The sequence below is a fragment of the Triticum urartu genome, chromosome 3A (assembly GCF_056163025.1).
Source record: "Triticum urartu cultivar PI428250 chromosome 3A, HENAU_Tu73, whole genome shotgun sequence".
NCBI classification, from domain to species: Eukaryota; Viridiplantae; Streptophyta; class Magnoliopsida; order Poales; family Poaceae; genus Triticum; species Triticum urartu.
The window spans coordinates 724,541,274-724,564,800 of record NC_141875.1 but is presented as its reverse complement, the minus strand read 5'-3'; the positions used below and the strand labels follow the sequence as shown (position 1 = coordinate 724,564,800).

The 23,527-nt window shown below is 41.7% G+C and overlaps 1 protein-coding gene across 1 annotated transcript in view; it reads left to right on the top strand.

Moving 5' to 3' along the window:
* The first annotated feature begins 5,307 nt into the window (after positions 1 to 5,307).
* LOC147982228 (uncharacterized) overlaps positions 5,308 to 23,527 on the top strand; it is a 48,357-nt gene continuing 30,137 nt past the window's right edge. The window contains exons 1-4 of the mRNA XM_087516244.1: positions 5,308 to 5,619; positions 5,979 to 6,198; positions 6,292 to 6,408; positions 6,480 to 6,854. Coding sequence (XP_087372370.1) covers positions 5,308 to 5,619; positions 5,979 to 6,198; positions 6,292 to 6,408; positions 6,480 to 6,854 — 1,024 coding nt within the window. The remainder of the gene's footprint in view (positions 5,620 to 5,978; positions 6,199 to 6,291; positions 6,409 to 6,479; positions 6,855 to 23,527) is intronic.

Below are 23,527 nucleotides of genomic sequence, written 5' to 3'. Positions count from 1 at the left end.
ATATGATCATACCATATATTTAAATTGTGTGAATCTGCATATTATTAACATGAGAATTAATAATGTGTTCAATAGTTTGTCTGATGTGTTAGTTTTACAATCTATTATATATACAGTTGTGAGAGTTACGAAACATGGCGAGCTGAGATATGTTTATCTCCTCTAGTATGTGGCAGCTGTCTGTAGTGGCATCATAACTAAAAGATATGTTTATGATTTTTTAAGTGTCCAAGCATTCTAAGAAATATGAACGCTTGTTAGTTGGCTAGGCATTGGTAATTCTTGCTATTATTATTAGGATATGGGTAGTTGACATGTAATGCTACTTCTTGCGTACTCTGGCTATCTGCGTTGGTTGAGGAAAAAATCAAGGCTGTATTAAAGCATAGGCGTTAGCTGCTCTCAGGAAGCAAGTAAAAGGAGTCAATTAGCTGGCTTACACTAGAACAAATCGTTGCAGAGTGATGATCTTCTTCGGCCAATAGAGCTATGCTATCGTGAGTGAGTAAGGCTGTTGCTATTTGGAGCAATACATGATGTATTGGTTGATGTACTAAAATTTCTTGTTCACCATGATAAATTTTGTGTTGCTAAAAATAACCTGAAAAGGATGTGTGGATATTTATATCTGATGCCACCCTAGCTAGTGGGTGCTCTACCAAGTTGCATACACAAATTATTAATTCTATTATCAAAACCAAATCTTGAATTTCTTTGCTTGCTGGCCAGAATAATTCTTATACGGATGTCCACTGGAAGTTAGCTATAGCTCTTGTCATTTGAAAAAAAAAGCTATAGCTCTTTAGTAGTTATTAGTTACACTCAGTGCAAAACTGCAAATTATTTGGCACTTGCACTCCGTTTAAACTGGTACTTGAGAACAGTGATAGCCATAAAGGAGAGATGTTTGATTTTAGGTAACTATCTATGTGCTATATTTGTGCAATATTCTTTAGCGCGGTTACATCGACATAGTCGGGAAGTTTCAATATAAAGAAACAACCATCAACAAGCCGATACAAACACATACCACCCCAACACACACACACACACCCAAGGCTGAATACATAGGCGCTGAGCGTAGCTACACCACCCTGTCACTCCAATGTATGTAATACACACTCTTTACTCTTGAACTTGTCAATCTGTACTTCTGGACACATATTGTACTAAATTTGAGCTTCATGTCATAGTCAATTCGTTCAAGATACAAGAAAAACCATCTACCGTGAAACTAAGCCAAAACACTGCACCTACAAAATGGGATTCCCACTTCAGACATATGGTAAGTATTTGTACTACATTATTGAAATGCTTTATGCTGGCTTACTAAATGACTTGCAATATTAATGTTTATCAATTGATAAATCTGATACAAGCCTAAGGACAACATTGATAATCTATCCGGTAGAGACTTGCTTGAATGTACACGCACTACAAAGAAAGATCCTACATTTAGTCTGACTGCACCAAAACAAATCATAAGTACTTTATAATTTGTGGAGGCTTCTCTTTGGACCTGGCATCTTTAGCTAGAATAATTGGAAACTATAATATTCCTATTACAGGTGATTTGTTTCCTATGCATGCAGAAAAGTTCTCCTATATGCTCCTGGTCCTATTTCATTTTCAGCTACAAGGGCTCATCTAGGATGACATCGGGAAGAGAGCCGAGGAGCTGGCTTCGAAGGTGAAAAACTGATCCACGCCGTTGGCGGAACGCAATCTGGGTTAGTTGAATTTGTTTCCGTCCGAGGTTGCCAAGGACCATGGATCTGCTATGGAGACATCTGCTAATGTTGGCAGCACTTTATGTAACCAACCTGCAAGCCTATGCAATGATGAGGGTACTGTGGGAGAATGGGAGTTGCCTTCTCAAATGAATATCGCAAGTGCCCAGCCAGAAGAAAGAAGGCCCGAAATTGGTACATCAACAATCGCAGGTAGCAAAGTGGTGTTCTAGATGTGCCTATGTCAAGTGTTTACAAAGAAGAGTTGGATGCTAATATTCCTTTTAGAGGTGGTTTGTTTCCTATGCATGGAGATGGAGGCATGTCTTCACAGCCTGCAGCCGGAAATGAAGACAAGGCAAGTGAGAATGTGCAAGAAGAAAATGCTTCTCTGCAGGTGACTGCGCCCGATGCCATACGGATGGTTCCGCAACCCTCGCATGCCATGGAACGTCAGTTGGCCATTGCTAGCCCAAGGTGGGATCAGACGATCTGGACGGGGGACAGAATGATCTGGACGAGATGCAACCAGGCCCTTCTAGGGTTGCTAGCTCACCTCCATAACTCTAGTTTCCTCCTAGTTTGTTAGGGACCTTGTTGGTCTATACATTAATTCCGGCTGCGTTTTGTTACTGGAGCCATCACTTATTTCTAGTAGATTATAAACTATATGTTCTCGTATTGAATGGTTGATATTATTGTTGTGTCGCTGCTTGGTTCTATTTTTGATATGATCATACCATTTATTTAAATTGAGTGAATTTTCATATTATTAACATGAGAATTAAATATGTGTTCATTATTTTGTGTTTTGTTTTAGTTTTACAGTCTATTATATATACAACTTGGGTGTTACAAAACATGGCAAGATAAGATATGTTTCTGTCCTCTAGGCTTCTCGTTGTGGCATCATAACTAGAATATATGTCCATGTTTCTTTAAGTGTCCAAGCATATTAATAAATATGAACGCTAGTTAGTTAGCTAGGCACTGGTAATTCTCGCCCTTAATTAGTACTAGGATATGGGTAGATGACATGTAGTGCTACTACTTGGGTACTCTACCTATCTACGCTGGGTGAGGAAAAATTCATGGTTGTATTAAAACATAGGCTTTAGCTACAATCACGAAGCATGTAAAAAGGAGTCAATTAGCTGGCTTACACTAAACAAAGCGTTGGTGAGTGACAATTTTCTTCGGCCAATAGAGCTATGCTATCATCGGTAACCAAGGGTTTAGTTACTTGGAGCAATACATAAGATGTATTGGTTGATGTATTAAAATTTCTTGTTCACCATGATAAATTTTGTTTTGGTAAAAATAAAACAAAAGGAGGTCTGGATATTTATATATGAAGTCGTGCTAGATAGTGGGTTCTCTACAAAGTTGCATACACGAATTATGAATTCTTTTATCAAAATCAAATCTTGAATATATTTGCTTGCTGGCCAAACTAATTCTTAAACCAAAGGCAAAGATAGCTATAGCTCTAGTAGTAGTTATGCTTAGTGCAAAACTGCAAATTATTTGGCATTTGGAATCTTTATAAACCAGCACTTGAGAATAGTGATAGACATAAAGCAGAGATGTTCGATTTTAGGTAACTATATGTGTGGGAAGATTGATACTCTAACATACAGACAATTGCATAAATATCCTATTTATTGTCTGGCTTCCTAATTTGGTTCCTTGGCCTTATCATTCTTTGAGGTAGCCTCATTTAAAACTTATGGGATTCTGAAGTCTAGATTTATTCTGGTTTGACAATGAGTATGTTCTCGTGTAAATATTCCCTCCTTTCCGGTTTATAAGGCTCAAATCTCAAATCTCATCAACCAAGGCATTTTGTGAGTGGAGGAATGTATCTCGTACTTTAAAAACTACCCCAATTAAACTCATGCATTAATTTGAATTAATTGAAGTGCATGCATGCTGGGCCACTAGATGAGTAGGAACATTACATGCATTGGTGTGTTCCTCTTTAATTCTTGCATGCAAAGATTTAATGTGCATTGGAAACTAAAAATGAGATGGAGATGAGCTCTCTAAATTGGAAAAACAAAAGAGTTGAAATAAGCCTTATAAACCGAAAAGGAGGGAGTATTCTAGTGTGCTAAAGCTAAGACGATGAGTAATTTATATGGTTGACTCTTCCAGTGGGATATGTGAGAAAGTAAACTCTAAATATTCTGCAGTGCTTTCAGTGCACTTCTTGAGTTTTTGTGGGCATCACCTCATCTTCATAGGTAGTTCGGGCCTTGGTAGCGAGGCTAGTCGAGGTGGCCGAGCAAGGGCTGGCCACCTCAGCCAATCTAGCTAGCATGATGGCATGCTTGTGAGATCTAGTCAAGGCGACGACAGCCTCCGCTGATCATTGTGTCGGTAGGCTGTGGTCCTTGATGACTGAGAAAGGAATATTAAGGCAAGCAGTGGCCCATATGGAGATGCATTTTCTGTAAGTACATGCATAATGCCGGTGGTCATGTGGAACTTCTGGACGCTCACTTTTCATCCTAAGGGTTTTTAGTTTTGTCCTACAACAACGGCCATTGCACGAGGGTGTTCGTGACACCAGTAGCATCATCCAATACTGATGAGCAAAAACATTTCTTATGAAAAACAAATTATTTAAAAGAACGTGTCAACACATTAATATTACAACGACTTTTTTTAACATATACATTATTATGTTCAAATTGCGTGAACAATTTATAAATACATGGACAAATATTTAATTGGAACATTTCCTTAAAAACACATATACCCACCTATCTCCAAAATGCATCCTTGTAATTTCCTTAAAACAAAAGAGAAATAGAGAAACAAAAGCAAAAAAAATTAAAAGGAAGAATCGAAGAATTTCTGAAGCGACGTTGGTCTAGTAAAGAATTCTTAAAACAAAAGGGCTTTGGTCCATCCATGGTGGGATCAATCTGGGCCGCGAGACATGAACGAAATGACTGAAATCACGATGCTGACGTTGGATCCCTATCTCTTCCCGCGCAGAGATGAAATCATACGCAGAAAGATTACAGTTTACCATTCTCCCTGAACCCTAGCCCCTCTTACCACCTACCCACGCTGCTATATATATCCAGCCTTTCCGTCCAATCCAGTCACAGGCTCACAGCCATTCCCGCCTTTCCTTCCATACAATACAGAGTACATTCTAGCTCGCGCCCCAGGCTGTGCGACGGATCCAAAAGCCCTGGCCGCCAACATCATGTATTCAAAAACTTTTTAAACATATATTTGAAAAACTGTTCAAAACATATTTGAATAAACGTTCATCATGTATTTAGAAAAATGTTAAACACATATAGAAAATGTTCATCATGTAATTAAAAAACTTTAACCATGTATTTCCAAAATATTTAACGTATAATTGAAAAAAATATTCACATTATGTAAAGAATTTTCATCTATATTTACTTCTTTCCTAGTTTACCTACCCACGCTGCTATATATATCCGGCCTTTCCGTCCAATCCAGTCAAAGAGTTCACAACCATTCCCTCCTTTCCTTCCTTACATTACAGACTATAGAGTACATTCCAGCTCGCGCCCCAGGCTATGGGATGGATCCAAAAGCCCTGGCCGCCAAGGAGGAGGAGGAGTTCGTCAAGCAACTCTGCAGCAACCTCACTTGCGCCGGCGCCCGCCCACATCCTCCCCCTACTGACGGCGCAGCCGCCGTCGTCGTCAACAATCCCCCTGGTCCTGCTGTTGGCAACATGTCGCCCATGGCCTTCCTGTCCAACCTCCGACAAGCGGCCATGGGCGCATCGTCCGTGGTCGGCGATTTCGCCTGCGCCAGACTTCTCATTTACGCACGGGGCTGGGGCCCTGCTGCTCCGGGCAGGTACACGAGCGGCGCTCCGTCCAGTAGTGTTGGGTAATCCAAACATACCTACGTGCTACTAGTACTAAGTTGTGTTTGAGTTTGGCAGTATTAGTTTTATGTGAGTAGGCCTAGCTTAATGTGATCAGCGTAACCGGTAATTAGGAAAGTGTGCATCGGTGTATGGCTTGCATGCCTTGAGTACTGTGTTCTGTTAGGTTATGGTGGAGTCGGCTACGCGCCATGGTTAGGACAATGCATATATATATGCAGCGTTGGGTGAGTTTTGTAACGTGGAGAAAAAAGAGAAAAGAGGGGCACGACACACGCCCTTGGCTATCAATTTTCCGTGTGCATCTTTATCGTGATTTGATGTGATTGATCCTGTGGCGAATTTCCAACAAGTAGCTCGTCGATGACAAGATCTACCTCGACCGCAACCTGCCAGCCAAAGATGACCCGGAGGAGCAGGAGAGGGGGCGCAAGCGCAACGTTTCTTCCTCTAATCTCAATGGTGCCATCCCCGGGCCAAGTAAGAGGAAGAGAAGCCTCTCGCCGCCCAACATCACCGACCTGGCTGGTTCAAAGGTGGCTGCTGCCGAGGCCGAGGATGCTGGTCTCAAACAAGGTAGTAAGCCTGATTCTTTTATCGAGGAGATTACGAAATACCTCTCGATCTTATGGTTCACTTCCCTTCTCAACTGATACTTTTAAATTTCAGCTTCAAGGTTGGGAGAGGAGCAGGAGCCGCTGCAAGGTGGATCTACTTTCAAGACACAAAACCAACCGGCAACAGGGAATGATGAGGCCGAGGCTGATGGTGTTGCTCGGACACAAGGTACACGTGCTTCTTTAATCAAGTCGATAAAGGCTCTCCTACTGTTCCTGATCCTTTCTCCATTTTCTCAGCTCTGGCAGGAGAGGCTGGAGGTAGACTAAAGGGGCTCAGCAACGCTCACATCATGAAGCGACTAAAGGGGCTCAGCAACGCTCACATCATGAAGCGACTCAAGGAGCTCATCTCGAACGTCAAAGCCCAAGCCAGCAGGCCGTTCCTGGAAAACTTTCTAGGCAAATTGCATTGGTTTCGTTCGCAGGTTGCCAAGGAAAGCAGATATACTATTGAGACATCAGCGAAAGTTGCCGCCGCTTTATCTGGCCAACCTGCAAGCAGATACAATGATGAGGGTACTGTGGAAACAACGGAGTTCAAACTTTATATGAATGTTATAAGTGCCCAGCCAGACGAAAGAAGGCCTGAAATTGGTAGATCAGCAATCGCAGGTATGAATTCATGTGCAAAGTGGTGTTCTAGAGGTGCCTATAATCGCAAGTGTTTTTAGTGTAATCTTGGTTAGTGGGATTTCCACGTAGGCATATATACATGCTTATATTGTTTATGTCTACTACATTAAGAAATGGACACGAGACAAGGCAGAAGATGCCGAACACTTGAGGATTAAAGAAAAAAGAAACCAGGCTAAAAGCGTTATTGCGTCATGCTCGTACGGAAACAATGTTCATCGTGCATTTGAAAAACAAATCATCATGTATTCAATATGGTGTTAAACAGATATTTGAAAAAGTGCTCCACGCATATTTTAATAATTGTTCATCATGTATTCAAGGAAGTGTTCAACACATATTTGAAAATGTTCATCATGTATTTCAAAAAAAATATTTAACCGTGTATTTCCAAAAAAATCCAATATATTCAATGTATCCTTATCCTTATCTAAAAATAAAGCACGGAGCCTTTCATAGTTCTCCATCCACCACCTATATCCGTTGATTTTGTGTTAATATAAAGATTGATGGCTGAGATTTTAAAATAGAACTGAAAAAAAAACAGTTTGGACACGTACATGGAAGGAAAGAAAAGCCAATTCCTTCACCGATTCCACCATGGGCTTAGCAGATTTGTACCCGCAAACATAAATTTCTCCCTGTGTTTGGACTGTCGTGTGTGCATAAAATTAAAACCCGGCCAAAAAACAAATCGAATACGCTACCGACAAAGCACGATGCAAGCAGCTTCCCTCCTTCCCCAAGCCGTCGTGGATCTTGCGCTGCTGGAGTTGGCCGCTGTGGTGGCCATGGCAGGCTTGCCAACAACCACCGGAGCCCACATCTCCGAGCTCGACAGGATCACCAACCACCTGTCCGAGGTTCTTAACATGGCCCCATCCAGGCAGCCGCTCGCCTACCTTCCATCGCAATATTTCCACCATCGTCCTGCTTCCCGAGAGTCCATCACGTCCGCGTTGCTGCCAGAAAAACCCTTGCTGGTGGCGCCGCTGCAGGAGCAGCTGCTATCGCAAGAGGAGGCCACGGCGTCCCTATCGTACGACCATGCAGCGTACAGGACGAGACCACCACGGGAGCCCACATCCCCTAGCTCGATAGGATCACGAGCCGCCTGTCTGAGTTTCTCGCCATGGCCCCATCCCGACAGCCGCTCGCCTACCGCGCCGCTGGACCCGCTTGTGTAGGGGTCTTCCATTGCGACTTTGTCGTCGTTGTCCTGGTTACCGAGAGTCCATCACGTCGGCCTTGTCGCGTGAAAAATCCAATGTCAAGGGAGGCGGCGCTGCAAGACCCGTTGCTAACATAAGAGGAGGCCGTGGCGTCCCTATCATGCGGCCAAGTAGTGTACAAGATGCACAGACACACTGCAGCGCAAGATTGACGATGCTAGGCAATGGCATGCCACAGGAGTGGTAATGGTGCAGCACGCCACCGGGAAGTCAGAGCAGCGCGCAGCCTGATAGATCAACATGGGGACCCGGCGAGCATGACCAACGGAGGTGCAATAGGCATGACAACGGTCAAGGGCACGGGCACATTCTAGGAGGCGATGGGCACATGGAGCTTGAGAACAGCTGGAGTGAACTCGTGATCTGGGAGAGGGAAGGCCGGACAGCTGGGAGGTGCTGCTAGGTACGGGATGCGGTGGCAGCGGTGCTTGCCTTGGATGCTGCCTCATGATCACAGACCCAGACACGATAATGCTGATGGAGGAAGGAAAGTAGGGGAAGAGTACACGGCGAGTATAAGGTACCCCGTGCCAGTAGGACTACAAGGAGCTTCAACCTCACCCCATGTTAGGCACTACCGTAGTTCTCATGCCTGCGCATGTGGCACAAGCTTATGGACTTCAAGATGGATCCACTAGAAATTTTTAATTTGTTATCATGTCCATGATTTGCAGATCAATTACCTGCCAACGTCGTGATTTATGCAGCACGCAACCAAGCTTCATCAACGTGATGCACATAGATATGCATCAAGGGACACCTCAAAACATCTTGAAAAATCAAGTCAACATATTGCTAAATTTCTTTATTCACTGCCAAACTGCTCCACCCGATAATAAAGCCACTGTTATCCCTACAGAGGTAAGGCTATTTTTCAAGCTCTTGAATTAGCTTTCAGAAGTTACTGGAATATGACTATTGTCGATCCATGGCAAGTACACTCCACAGCTCTACAAGCGTCCGAGGAAACTTATTTTCCTTCTGTTGATCAGTGTCCGAAGGGATGGACTTGTCTCTGAAGAAAAAAACACTATAATCGACACGAACACAAATACACTGCTTCAAGGTCAGTTGTTCCATTATTTTAGGATTAAAGTGTAGCACTTCATACATCGATTTTGCATGTTTAAGATTGTCGGCAAATACATTACAGGGCTGATGCTACGAGAAATGCCTTGTCTCACATACAGAAGTACATGTGCACGACACACACGCGCGCGCGAATGTGAGTGTGAAATATAGTCTTGAGCCGGGGAGTAATTTTTTGTTTCTCCCGTTGCAACGCACGGGCCTTTTTGCTAGTAATTGAAAAATATGTGCACATCATATGTAAACAATTATCATTTGTATTTAAAAAAATATTACTCGCGTACTTGAAAAAATGATCATCCAAATAATTCTAAAATAAATTTTCATGACACATTTGTACATAAAGGTTAACCGCATGTGAATGAAAAACTGTTCACCGCTTATTTAAAAAAAACTTGGGCAAGAAAAAGGAAAACATCGGAGAAGAAGAAAAAAAAAGAAAAAAATGTATCTGGAAGAAGTGCGCCAAGGAGGATGACTCGAGGAGGAAGCAAAAGGAGAATCATAGCCCAGATAATATCTTTCATTATTACCCATAATTTAGTGTTTACTGTTGCACGTATTATAATGTAACATGAGATCTGAAATACATACTTAACACGGGAATTGAACACACTGAGTTCGCTTGTTAGTTTCTCCCTTGTTTATTCCATTTGCTTTTATTTGCCATATCAACCTTAGTTGGTACCGGGGTCGCGAGAGCTATGGTGGGCTAAACAATTACACACAACTATCTAGCTCGGCCTGTTCTTTGCATATATTGTTTTGAAGGGAAAGCCTCTTGACACTTTACTTCAAATATAACATGTATGGTAGTATTTTAATCATTTAGTACATGCTGTAATGGAAAGCTAGGTGGCACATCATCCCACTAGAAGAGTCATAAGTATGTCTGATATTTTAATCAAACCTTAACCTGATGTTCAGTCATTGACCTAGGTGGTATCTACGCTGCAAGCAGCCAAGTTGGATTCCAAATTTCCGATACGTCACTACAATCTCCACCTCTCACGCAGGCGCAAGCAGCCAAAACACCTATCATAAATTAGGATTTCTAGTTTTGGATGCCCAAAAAATTATGAATTTTTCCAGGTGACTTTGATAAATGCAGAAAGAATTTGTGGCAAAGGGTGGAGCTCTAGCTTGGACTTGGAGTTGCCATAGAAATTTAGAAAAGCATGGAATTAGAAAATAAAAGGCATTAAATAAGTAGGAAAAAGGTTCAAACGGTTTTCTGAAAGAGTTCACATTGCTCAATATGGTGTGAAACATTTGATAGAAAGATGAAAAGAAAAGGAAAAAATAAAGTCCACACATTAATATAATAAAATGTAGTACAAACATGACAAAACTATAGGATTTTAGGTTGGGGAAGTTACACACGTCAACCTTCAAAATGAAAGCATTTTTGCTTCCAGGTTAGAAGGATGAAAATATTGTGCAATTTCATTGGCATTCATTGTACCGTATGTATTCTTTGGCTTGGTGACATCACATATATAGCATGAACATGATCGTCGAGTCTATTAGCCAAAATTTTATCATTGATTTTCCGAACTAGAACACATTGAGCTCGAGTAAATATAAGACTGCCTTTCTCTAGATGGGGTGAGTGGGGGGGGGGGGGTGTTGGAGATGATTAGGAGCAGGGGCTATTTCCTTATGCTTTGGAGGGTGCCTTTACTTGCTATAGTTTATAGGACACCAAGCTATCAGCACTCTAGGGGTAAAGTAGTACATCTTGCTTTCTTAACTAACTCATTCGTTTCTTCTCCTTCTATTATTTTTTTTCTTTTTTTCTACATTTTGTTTTCAATTATTTTTTAGAACATATAAACCTTTATTTTGAAAAAAAATATTACAAAACATGGGAGCACTTTAGTGCTACATTTAAAATTGTGTGAACATTTTCTAAATACAAGGACATATTTTAAATGATATGTGCAATTCTATTAAATTACATGAACATATTTTTAAACAAGCACTTGCAAAAGTTTACTAACATTAACATTTAAAAGAAAATCTGACTTTTCAAAATGATGAACTATTTCAATGTTACATGAACATTTTTATAAATACACATGAAGACCTTATTTTTTACATGAATTTTTATAATGTTCAGAATAAATTTAAAATAATACACATGAAGACCTTATTTAATTAAAAAAAATTAAACATGCGAACACCGTTTTCCAACATATGAACATATTTTTATAATCAGTGGATACCTTTTGAAAGTACATGAACAAATTTAAAATAATAATAGTCACCTATGTCCAAAATGTATTCTTGAAACTTCGGTAAAATAAAAGAGAATAAAGACATTAAATCATGAAGGATAAAAAAATGTGAAAAGAAAGAAACACAGAATTTCCTAGACGAAGTTGGTCTGACGGCTTGCGAGGAGTGCCAAACCACTCGATCGGAAGTCGTACTATGAGTGTCACCCTATGTAACTAGGCCAGGCTCACATATAGTACATATGTTTTGTATGAATTAATGACTTTCATTATTAATTTGATTGTAGAGTATTAGAATACAGAAAGTTGTTGATGCTTGAAGTGTATTGCGTGTTTTGTTAGTTTAGACGGTGTGATAGATGAGCTAGTACGCCATGTAAATATAGTCTATACGTGTCAATGCATGGTCATCTTGTTTTTGTCAAGGATTATGTTGTAATGACTGAACGGAGCTATCCACCACACAATGTACGCTGTTTAAGAATTAATGAAAAGATAAAACGTGTAATCCACAAATTAGAAGCAATGGGGTATCACATTAAGCAGTGATCAATTCATAGTGTTTTCAGATCCGGGGAAAAATATTGTTTCCTTCAAATACACTACTGAATTATGGAGCAGTGTTTCTGGATGGCGTGGCCCCATCTAAGCTGGGCCAATTTTTCTGGATCCCTATGCATATGAGTGCAGAGATGAAAATGTACGCGGAAAAATTATTTGTTTTCAGTTCCATATGCATTTACTCCTTTCCAATTCAGTAACACTAGGGTCGCGCTATTCGTCACCCTGGTTGACGAATAGTTATTCTTCACCCCCCTCTATTTTACCATCAATGCACCGTAATTTTACGTTCCGTAAGTTTTGTCTTGTTTCCGACGTAAAAAGAGACCGTAAGAAAATATATAATCGCCGTAAAAAATATTTTATGTTATGTAAAATTACAAACGTAAAAACATAGTCTAAAATACACATAAACTACAAATTTTCTTGTCTTATGACCTATATTTTTATTTTTTTATATCAAATTTTACGTAGTGAATCAATAGGAATGTAACTATTGGAATTCTAAACGTAATTTACTTATGAAATGATCGTAAGATTACCTCGGGTGAAGAAATACTTATTCTGCACCCCATTCCAGTTGCATCGCAGCCATTCCTACCTTTCCTTCCATTCAGTACATTCTAGTTCACTTTCCAGGCTGTGCGATGCATTCAATAGCCATGGCCACCAATTATGGAAAAAATGTTCATTGTGTATTTAAAAAAACATCATGTATTCAAAAAGGTTTTAAACGGATATTTGAAAAACTGTTCAAAACATATTTGAATAAATTAACGTTCATCATGTATTTAGAAAAGTGTTAAACACATATTTGAAAATGTTCATCAGGTAATTCAATAACTTTAACCATGTGTTTCCAAAATCTTCAACGTACAATTGAAAAAAATATTCACATTATATGTAAAGAATTATCATCTGTATTTAAAAATATTCCCTGCATACCTGAAAAAATGTCCATCAAAATATTTCTAAAAGAAATGTTCATGGCATATTTCTTAAAAAAAATGTTCATTGCATATGTATGGAAAACTGTTCACCGCATATTTGTAAAGAAACTTATGCAAGAAAAAGGAAAAACATCGTAGAAGAAGAAGAAAAAGATAAAAAAATGGATGAAAGATATGCCCCAAAGAGGAAGACTCAATGAGGAAGCAAAAACAGAATCATAGCCTAGATAATAGCATTTATACTAGAATATAATGCGAGATCTAAAATACATATTTTACGGGAATAGAACACATTGAGTTCGCTTGTTAGTTCTCCCTTGTTTATACCATTGGCTTTTATTTTCCGTATGAACCCTCATCGACACCGGGGTCGTTAAAGCTATGGCGGACTGAAGAAGTACACACAACCATCTAGGTTGGCCTCTTATTTGCATATTTTTCTTAAAGGGAAAGCCTCATGGCATTTATTGCAAACTTAACAAAGTTACATCATTCGGTACATGCGGGAATGGAAAACTAGGTGGAATATCATCCCACCAGAACATTACTTTCAAGTAATAAGCATGTTTTGCAAGAACATGTGACAAGTTATTTGCTTCCCAAAGGCAATGGCTGAACCGAATATATGATATTTCATGTGCAAGTTGGAAAGAATGCGATAATCCACTTCTGGGCCCAGGCTCAGCTGCATCCGCCCTGATGAAAAAAAATCAAAACAAATACTAGAAAATTTCAAAAAAAATCTAATTTTTTTGTGTGGTAGATAATTTCATGCATGAGGCTCGCGCCAATTTTCATGTCATTTGATCATCTGAGCAGCTCTAGGCAAAAAGAAAAAAGAAAAATTCGGGGTCTGTAAAAAGTTTAACTGTTCGTGCACTATTCTGGCCCGATTTGTTTTCTTTTTTTTGCTGAGAGCTGCTCAGATGTCCAAATGATCCAAAAATTGGAGCAAACCTCACGCATCAAAATATCTACCACACAAAAAATGATTTTTTTAATTTCTTTATTATTTATTTAGATTTTATTTCTGACCGGATGCAGATTAGCCTCGGCACCGAAACGCCACACTCATAGAATGTCAATATCTCTGAACCTCCATTGCCGGTGGTGATGAGCTCTATACAGTCTGACTCAACATTGATTCTTGAGCATCCAATATCTCGTACCAGCTGAAGACCAAGGCAAAGTGGCATTGCTTCTGGTAATGCAATATCCGAGTTATAATTGAAGAGTTCCACAACACCAACAACTGCTTTCCCGTGGCTGTTATTCACTACAATAGCCATTGGTCTTACCATCTTCAATAAAATATGCATAGTGTTCACCTTGTATGTTTCAGCAAGGGCTTTCTCCCAGCCTACTCTTCTCAACGGCTCCTGAGGAGACTTCTCTGCATAATCTACCATTAGTGCTTGAATGGCAAATGCTAGGCTAAAAGGCCAAACGTTGTCGCCTTTCCTTCTCTCCTTTCCCACCATACAAACCAAGAAGCCACATCCACTGCTTCTTGCACACCAAGCTGCCCTAATACTAGCGGCTTCCTCTTTGGCCATATGAGGATTCCTACAAAAACGATAGAGCCTGACCAATCCACCGTCAATGCTTGATCAATGACTAAATCAAGTCAAAGGTCCTTCCAAACATGTCATGCTCATGTACAAGTAGATATCAAATGGCGAATATCTTTAGGCACAGAACGACAAATAGGACATTGCGGTGAAACATTGATGTGCCTGGAAGAGAGGAATGCCATGCCAGGAACAACACTCTTGAGAGCTTGCCCTATGAAGATTTTTATCTTACTTGGGACTTCCAACATTCACACATTCGACCGAACAAGGTTAACATTTGAGGTCCCTTCACCACTAATAATTTTTGGACCAAACTAGTATTCTCATTGTAAGTAGTAAGTGGACCGAACAGAAAATGAGTGTCATATGGTTGTATGCTATGTCACAAAATCCTCATTTGAGTGCACTGAGAGGGGAATTCTAAAAATTCTTTGTGTATTAGTTGGAAGGAAAATACTTAACAAGTTCCTCAACCGAAGCTCCTATAATGGGATCAATCAACTCATCCACCATTCTTCATAACATGTTCCATTTCCTTGTCTGGAGCATGCTTGTTGGAGTAGAAGGTACCCGGTTACTAGTGCAGAAAATCCTAGCTATGGAGTGCCAAAAATAGCCTTGCTGGCGTAGGAGCCCCACGCCACCAGTATGGCACTAGTGTTAAAAAATAGTGGTGGCGCTGGAGCCTACGTCAGCAGTATTATACGTGTTTCTAGCATACGATGTTTGCAACGCCACCACTATATTCACTCACCTAGCGGCGCATAATGCAATTTGCACGCCACGAACGTTTCATGCACAAAAAAAGGTTTTTCAACACCATGTAACATTTAGCATTTCACATTAACACTAAGTACATACTATATAACATTACACAGCAGAACAGTACTAGATAATAGAATATTAGGAGTTGATATTTAAGTGGTTGCTAGCTAGCTAGATCTCCCAAACATAACCAATTAATAGAAACATTACGAGCTAAAACAGTACTAGAACATAGCGCCAATACATAACTAAGCAGTTCATTCATGTACTGCCCCGCCACACACATAGTTGTAAATGAGGCGATGGCCACCATCATCCTCAAGCCATGGCGCCGGGTGTTCTTGATGATGACTAAGATGGCCCGTCCAATCTAGAGATTCTTTCCAACAAGAAAGTGGTTCCATCCCGTGGCGTTGAACACAGTGCAACCATTTGTGTCCAGTGCGTAAGCACAATTTGTGATGGAGCCCCTTGTGGTAAGGCGTAGTCCAGCAATGCATGCTTCATCCGGGACGATGCCACAGCTGTCACTTAGCCTTTTGCGTAATTTCTGGAGAAAAAAACAAATGTGGTAAATGTGCATGTCACATTACTACACACTAGCTAATTAATTAAGAGCATATTCATGACGTTCTACACTAATTAAGCATATCATGCATTACTACACACTAAGCATATCCTCAAATTATATATATATATATATATATAGATATATCACAACACATTATTCACTACAAGACATGTGTTAATACATGATGGATTTGCCGTGACAGTTTCGGAAATTGTCATGGACAGACTAGTATAACCCGCAAGCCCACCTAAGCCCACCTGAAGCCCTAAACCATTCCCCGTATATAAAACCTAACCCTAGAGACACTCCCACTCTTTCTCCTCCTCCGCCGCCGCCCCCATCTTGCGTCTCTAGTTAGCGACTTCCTGCCCTGCCCGCGCCACGTCACCGTATCCTCCTCCTTTGCACCGCTGCCATCCTACTCCTGCCGGTCGTCCTGCTCCTGCTCCTCCACCGGAACCAACCGGAGCACGATTGGAAGGGATGAAATCCCCGTCTGTCTCTCTACTGGATCTGGATCGGCTCCCATGACTCTTCCTCCTTCTGTTGGTAAGGACACACTAGCTCATCTACTATCTTTTGCAGCGAAGAATCGAACTGAATCTAATTCAATTCAGGCGGACCTCTTATATTTGTGAACTTTTGCACTGATCCGGCATGGAGGTCAAACCCTACGTCGGCTTGGCGGAGCGGAGCGGAGTGGCTGAGCGGTGGCTAGTCTACTGCACGACTCACTTGAGGCAGCAGCGCAGCGGCATTGCCGTTTCCTTCCCCGTCCATGAGGTCTGATCTCCCGCCCGCCCCATACATCGAAACTCAAGATCCACTTGTTCTTTTTTTCATTTTTCTTTGGACTAATCTCATAGCTTCTTGGTTAGTTCGTCTTTTATCTTCTGTAACCCCAAGATAATTTGCACGAATCAGTATCTTCGTTGATTTTGGTCTGTGGCTACCTAATTCTACAGCTAGAATAGAATAGAATAGGTTGAGGGATCAATCTGAAACTGAGTAGGTAAACATTTCAGTCTAGGTTAGTCGGTGGTTTTGGAGCAAAATTGAACGCTCCCAATAGAAATATCTGCACACGGGAGAAAAAAGAAAATGGTATTTTGATACATCTAAACAAAATTTCAATGCAACGAGAGCGCGATATCGATAGACTGCTAGAGCTGCACTTGTTTTCATTTCGTGCTATTCCATTTGCTATTAATCTTACTTTCTCAATGTACAGACGTGCTTCACAAATGTTAAAAAATCTTGATGGTTAACGCTTTAACTTAAGGAGATATTTCCATAAGCAAGTTTAGTTTCTTGCTGTGCTGGGTTCTATTAGCTTATTCTGAATCTGAACATGACATGACAAACCACTTAAACATGATCAGATTAATTTTGTGTGTGTGTGTGTGCGTGTGTGTGTGTTTAACAAGTTCCTTTGATTGATTGGCATACATCTCATGCACACATACTGGATCGCAGCGGCACGGCCAACCTCTGGCCTCTGCTTCTTCCTCCCTGACAGCGACGTGGAACCAACAGTGGGTTCCGCTATCCCCGACCGCGGCCTAACATGCATGGACTGAAGCGTTGGACAGGCACCCACTACTCAGCTCTGCATGTCTGGGTCATCTGAGATACGTTATTCTATCTCTTCCTTAAAGTGAGACTAGGACATATGCCCGTGCGTTGCAACGGGAGAAAAAAAATGACGTTCGGCGAGTGAAACTCGTTCGCATTTCACTCTGATAAAAACGCTAGTTTTTTTATACAAAATTTGGTAGGTAGGTGTCCACCATCTTTTTTTTTCTCGACACATTGACATATTGTTCAGCTATTTGTTTGAAAAGTGAAAACATGAAATATGTATGAATATGGTCATACTCCTCATGCAACAACCACTAATTCTTATATAGAATTATGAATCGTCACATGTAAAATGGAGGTTGATAAAATTTCTATATTATATGATCCCGGCTTTTTTGCGAGTGGGTGTCTGTGAGGACACCTTTCCCCGCTTGGTGACGGCGGTGAGATGGTACAAAAATCGCTTCCTCTCTTCACCTCAGCCACCCAGCCTTTGTGGACTCCAAATATGAAAATGGAGAGTGACTCAGGCATACATGCACTCTTCATTTACTGCATGGCAACCAAGCTCGACGCACACAAAGGAAATCAGCACCGTGGGCTAACAGCTCTATAACATGAGTTCTGCTATGCATACGATCATTTACGTACGATAATAATACGACGATGCATGTGGACCATCAGTTGCGCTTGATGCAAGGTGCTGATGTATGTCGTACCGCGATCAGACAGGTTTCTGTCATAGGCACAACATTTTCGCTATAACACCCCGTTCATCCTTGCTCATGTCACTAGTAGAAAACAGGGCTTTGGTCCAGGCCGGGTCAGCCCATTAGTCCCGGTTCAGTCCAGAACCGGGACCAATGGAGGCATTGGTCCCGGTTCGTGAGCCCAGGGGGCCAGCCGGGCCACGTGGGCCATTGGTCCCGGTTCATCTGGACCTTTTGGTCCCGGTTGGTGGGATGAACCGGGACCAATGGGCCTCGCTCCTGGCCCACCACCATTGGTGCCGGTTGGTGGCTTGAACCCGGACCAAAGGCTCCCCTTTAGTCCCGGTTCATCTCACCAACCGGGACCAATGAGGTGCCTATATATACCCCTCGCTCGTGAGCAGAGCATCCCAGTGCTCTGTTTTTCTCTGGCCGAGGGGGAGAGGGCTTGGTGGTGCTTTATCTCACCTCCTATGCACAAAAGGTGTTCGATGGAATGCCCGAGCCACACTACTTATGTTTTCTCCTCTCCAAGCTCGACCTCCAAACTCCATTTTCCATAATATTTGTCTAGGTTTAGCGGTCCGTCACGCCCCGTCCCCGTCTTCACCGCCGTCGATCACCCGCACCGAGCTCATTGCCGGCACCACCGTGGTGAGCCTCTTGTTCTTATCTTCTTTCTGAAAGGAAAACTATTCTTACTTGTATGTTTACATAGATACTTGTATTATTTTCTTACTTTTATTATTGCATCTTATATAGTGCGATGGTTTTGGTATCCGCCCCTGTCGGCCCTCGTCCTGTCTATGATTCGGATGTGGTATATATATTATCTTTATAACTATTGGTTCATTTATTGTTTATGAAAATTATGCCAACCAACGTGACATAGATTTTATTTATGTAGGATGTATGTGAATCAGAAATGCCAACCAACCCTATTGTCGAGAGGTTAAATTTAGTTGAAGAAGAAAACAATTTGTTGAAGGAAAAAATAAAAAAAATTGAGGAGAAGAAGATGATATTGGAGTTGCATGTTGCGGATGTCGTCGATGATCATAAGATCAAGATGGATCCAATGCGCTTGAAGATTAGAAAGATTAGAAAATATGCCATTCATACCGTGGCTTGCTATCATTATGTCGTTGGATCAATTGTTACCTTGGTTGCGATTATGATCGCATTTGTTTTTGCATTGAAATGTTTTACATAGTTTCAATGTATGGTTTAATTAATTAGATGCTCTGGAGAGCTATATGTTGTTAGATGAGAACTATGTATGCACTTTGGTTTTAATGTGATGATGAACTTCTATTAATTTGGACACTTAATTATATATAATGCACGCAGATGAACCGGCAATGGATGTACGGTGACAGACACACCTGCGAGTACATTAAGGGCGTGCATGAGTTTCTCGATGCGGCTGAGGCAAACAAGCAGAATGGTTTTATGTGTTGTCCATGCACTGAATGTGGGAATACGAGGTCTTACTCTAACTGGAAAATCCTTCACCCCCACCTGCTTTACAAGGGTTTCATGCCACACTATAATGTTTGGACGAGGCACGGAGAAATAGGGGTTATGATGGAAGACGGCGAAGAAGAAGAGTACGATGACAACTATGTGCCCCCTGAATATGGTGATGCTGCAACGGGGGGAGCTGGTGAAGATCAAGAGGAACCAGACGATGTGCCCAATGATGCTGCAACGGGTGAAGCTGCTGAAGATCAAGAGGAACCAGACGATGTGCCCGATGATGATGATCTCCGCCGGGTCATTGTCGATGCAAGGACGCAATGCGAAAGTCAAAAGGAGAAGCTGAAGTTCGATCGCATGTTAGAGGATCACAAAAAAGGGTTATACCCCAATTGCGAAGATGGCAACACAAAGCTCGGTACCGTACTGGAATTGATGCAGTGGAAGGCAGAGAATGTTGTGGCTGACAAAGGATTTGAGAAGCTACTGAAAATATTGAAGAAGAAGCTTCCAAAGGATAACGAATTGCCCGACAGTACATACGCAGCAAAGAAGGTTGTATGCCCTCTAGGATTGGAGGTGGAGAAGATACATGCATGCCCTAATGACTGCATCCTCTACCGCGGTGCATACAAGGATCTGAACGCATGCCCGGTATGCGGTGCATTGCGGTATAAGATCAGACGAGATGACCCTGGTGATGTTGACGGCGAGCCCCCCAGGAAGAGGGTTCCTACGAAGGTGATGTGGTATGCTCCTATAATACCACGGTTGAAACGTCTTTTCAGAAATGAAGAGCATGCCAAGTTGATGCGATGGCACAGTGAGAACCGAAAGAAAGATGGGAAGTTGAGAGCACCCGCTGACGGGTCGCAGTGGAGAAAAATCGAGAGAAAGTACTGGGATGAGTTTGCAAAGGACCCAAGGAATGTATGGTTTGCTTTAAGCACGGATGGCATTAATCCTTTCGGGGAGCAGAGCAGCAATCACAGCACCTGGCCCGTGACTCTATGTATGTATAACCTTCCTCCTTGGATGTGCATGAAGCGGAAGTTCATTATGATGCCAGTTCTCATCCAAGGCCCTAAGCAACCCGGCAACGACATTGATGTGTACCTAAGGCCATTAGTTGAAGAACTTTTACAGCTGTGGAATGGAAACGGTATACGTACGTGGGATGAGCACAGACAGGAGGAATTTAACCTTAAGGCGTTGCTGTTCGTGACCATCAACGATTGGCCCGCTCTCAGTAACCTTTCGGGACAGACAAACAAAGGATACCACACATGCACGCACTGTTTAGATGACACTGAAAATATAGACCTGGACAAATGCAGGAAGAATGTGTACCTGGGCCATCGTCGATTTCTTCCGACCAACCATCAATGTCGAAAGAAAGGCAAGCATTTCAAAGGCGAGGCAGATCACCGGAAGAAGCCCGCCATGCATACCGGTGATCACGTACTTGCTATGGTCAATGATTTACACTACGTAATCTTTGGAAAGGGTCCCGGTGGACTAGCTGTTCCGAATGACACTGAGGGACACGCACCCATGTGGAAGAAGAAATCTATATTTTGGGACCTACCCTACTGGAAAGACCTAGAGGTCCGCTCTTCAATCGACGTGATGCACGTGACGAAGAACCTTTGCGTGAACCTGCTAGGCTTCTTGGGTGTGTATGGGAAGACAAAAGATACACCTGAGGCACGGGAGGACCTGCAACGTTTGCACGAAAAAGACGACATGCCTCCGAAGCAGTATAAAGGTCGTGCCAGCTACGCTCTTACGATAGAAGAGAAAGAAATCTTCTTTGAATGCCTGCTCAGTATGAAGGTCACGACTGGCTTCTCGTCGAATATAAAGGGAATAATAAATATGCCAGAGAAAAATTTTCAGAATCTAAAGTCTCATGACTGCCACGTGATTATGACGCAACTGCTTCTGGCTGCATTGAGGGGGCTTCTACCGGAAAACGTCCGATTAGCCATTGTGAAGCTATGTGCATTCCTCAATGCAATCTCTCAGAAGGTGATCGATCCAGAAAACGTACCAAGGTTAAGGAGTGATGTGGCGCAATGTCTTGTCAGTTTCGAGCTGGTGTTCCCACCATCCTTCTTCAATATCATGACGCACGTCCTAGTTCATCTAGTCGACGAGATTGTCATCCTGGGGCCCGTATTTCTACACAATATGTTCCCCTTTGAGAGGTTCATGGGAGTCCTAAAGAAATATGTCCGTAACCACGCTAGGCCAGAAGGAAGCATCTCCATGGGCCATCAAACAGAGGATGTTATCGGGTTTTGTGTTGACTTCATTCCTGGCCTTAAGAAGATAGGTCTCCCTAAATCGCGGTATGAGGGGAGACTGACTGGAAAAGGCACTCTTGGAAGAGACTCAATAATATGCAGGGACGGATATTCTTGGTAAAAAGCACACTACACAGTTCTACATAAATCTACCTTGGTGACCCCGAATGTCGATGAACACAAGAACAGTCTGCGCTCCAAACACCCGGAGCAGTGCGATGACTGGATTACATGTGAACACATCAGGACTTTCAGCAGTTGGTTGGAAACACGTCTTAGAGGTGACAACACTGTTTGTGATGAGTTGTACTTGTTGTCCAGGGGACCATCTTTGACTGTATTGACTTACAAAGGATATGAGATAAATGGGAATACATTTTACATGATCGCCCAAGATCAAAAGAGCACCAACCAAAACAGCGGTGTCCGCTTTGATGCAGCAACCGAGAGCGGAAATGACACATATTATGGTTACATAGTGGACATATGGGAACTTGACTACGGACCTGATTTTAAGGTCCCTTTGTTTAAGTGCAAATGGGTCAATCTGTCAGGCAGCGGGGTACAGGTAGACCCATAGTACGGAATGACAAGAGTGGATCTGAAAAATCTTGGGTACATTGACGAACCGTTCGTCCTAGCCAATGATGTAGCACAGGTTATCTATGTGAAGGACATGTCTACCAAACCGAGAAAAAGAAAAGATAAGGAAGCGAATACATCATACGATGAGCCAAAGCGCCACATAGTTCTTTCAGGAAAAAGGGACATCCTAGGAGTGGACGGCAAGACAGACATGTCTGAAGATTATGAAAAGTTTCATGAAATTCCTCCCTTCAATGTCAAGGCTGACCCAAGCATCCTGATAAACAATGAAGATTATCCATGGTTACGACGCAATAAGCAAATGACACAAGCGAAGAAAAAGTGAAGACTTTCTCCCACAACTATTATGATGATACCATGCCAACTTTGTAACACACGAACATGCTACCATTGTCCTTTTTGTACATGCACATGCTATGTGGGTGAAATTACGATACCATGCCAACTTTCAACTTTTTCAGAGTTCATTTGAAATGCTTTCATGTCTTATGGTTCGGCCCTCGTAATACCATTATTCAAATTTTAACTATTCAAATTTGAAAACTAATGGCACTAACAGAAAGTTTATATTTTTTTCTAAAACTGATGGCACTAACACAAAGTTTATAATTATTCTGACCTAAAAGCAAAAAGAATTAAAAATGCAAAAAACAAAAGAAAATAAATAATGCAAAAAACAAAAAAATCTGGAAAAACTAAAGTTAATCAAAAACTTGTGATTCAAACAAATATCAAAGAATTCAAATTTTAACTATTCAAATTTGAAAACTAATGGCACTAACAGAAAGTTTATAATTTTGCTCCTCGCCGCTGGCCCATGACCATTAGTCCCGGTTTGTGCCATAAACCGGGACTAAAGGGTTGGTCCTCGTTGCGGGCAAAGTTTAGTCCCACCTCGCCAACCGAAGGGGGCTCACACCGGTTTATAAGCCCTTCCCTCTCTGCCTTGTTGAGCTCCCCTCAAAGTGAAAATAGATGCCCTAAT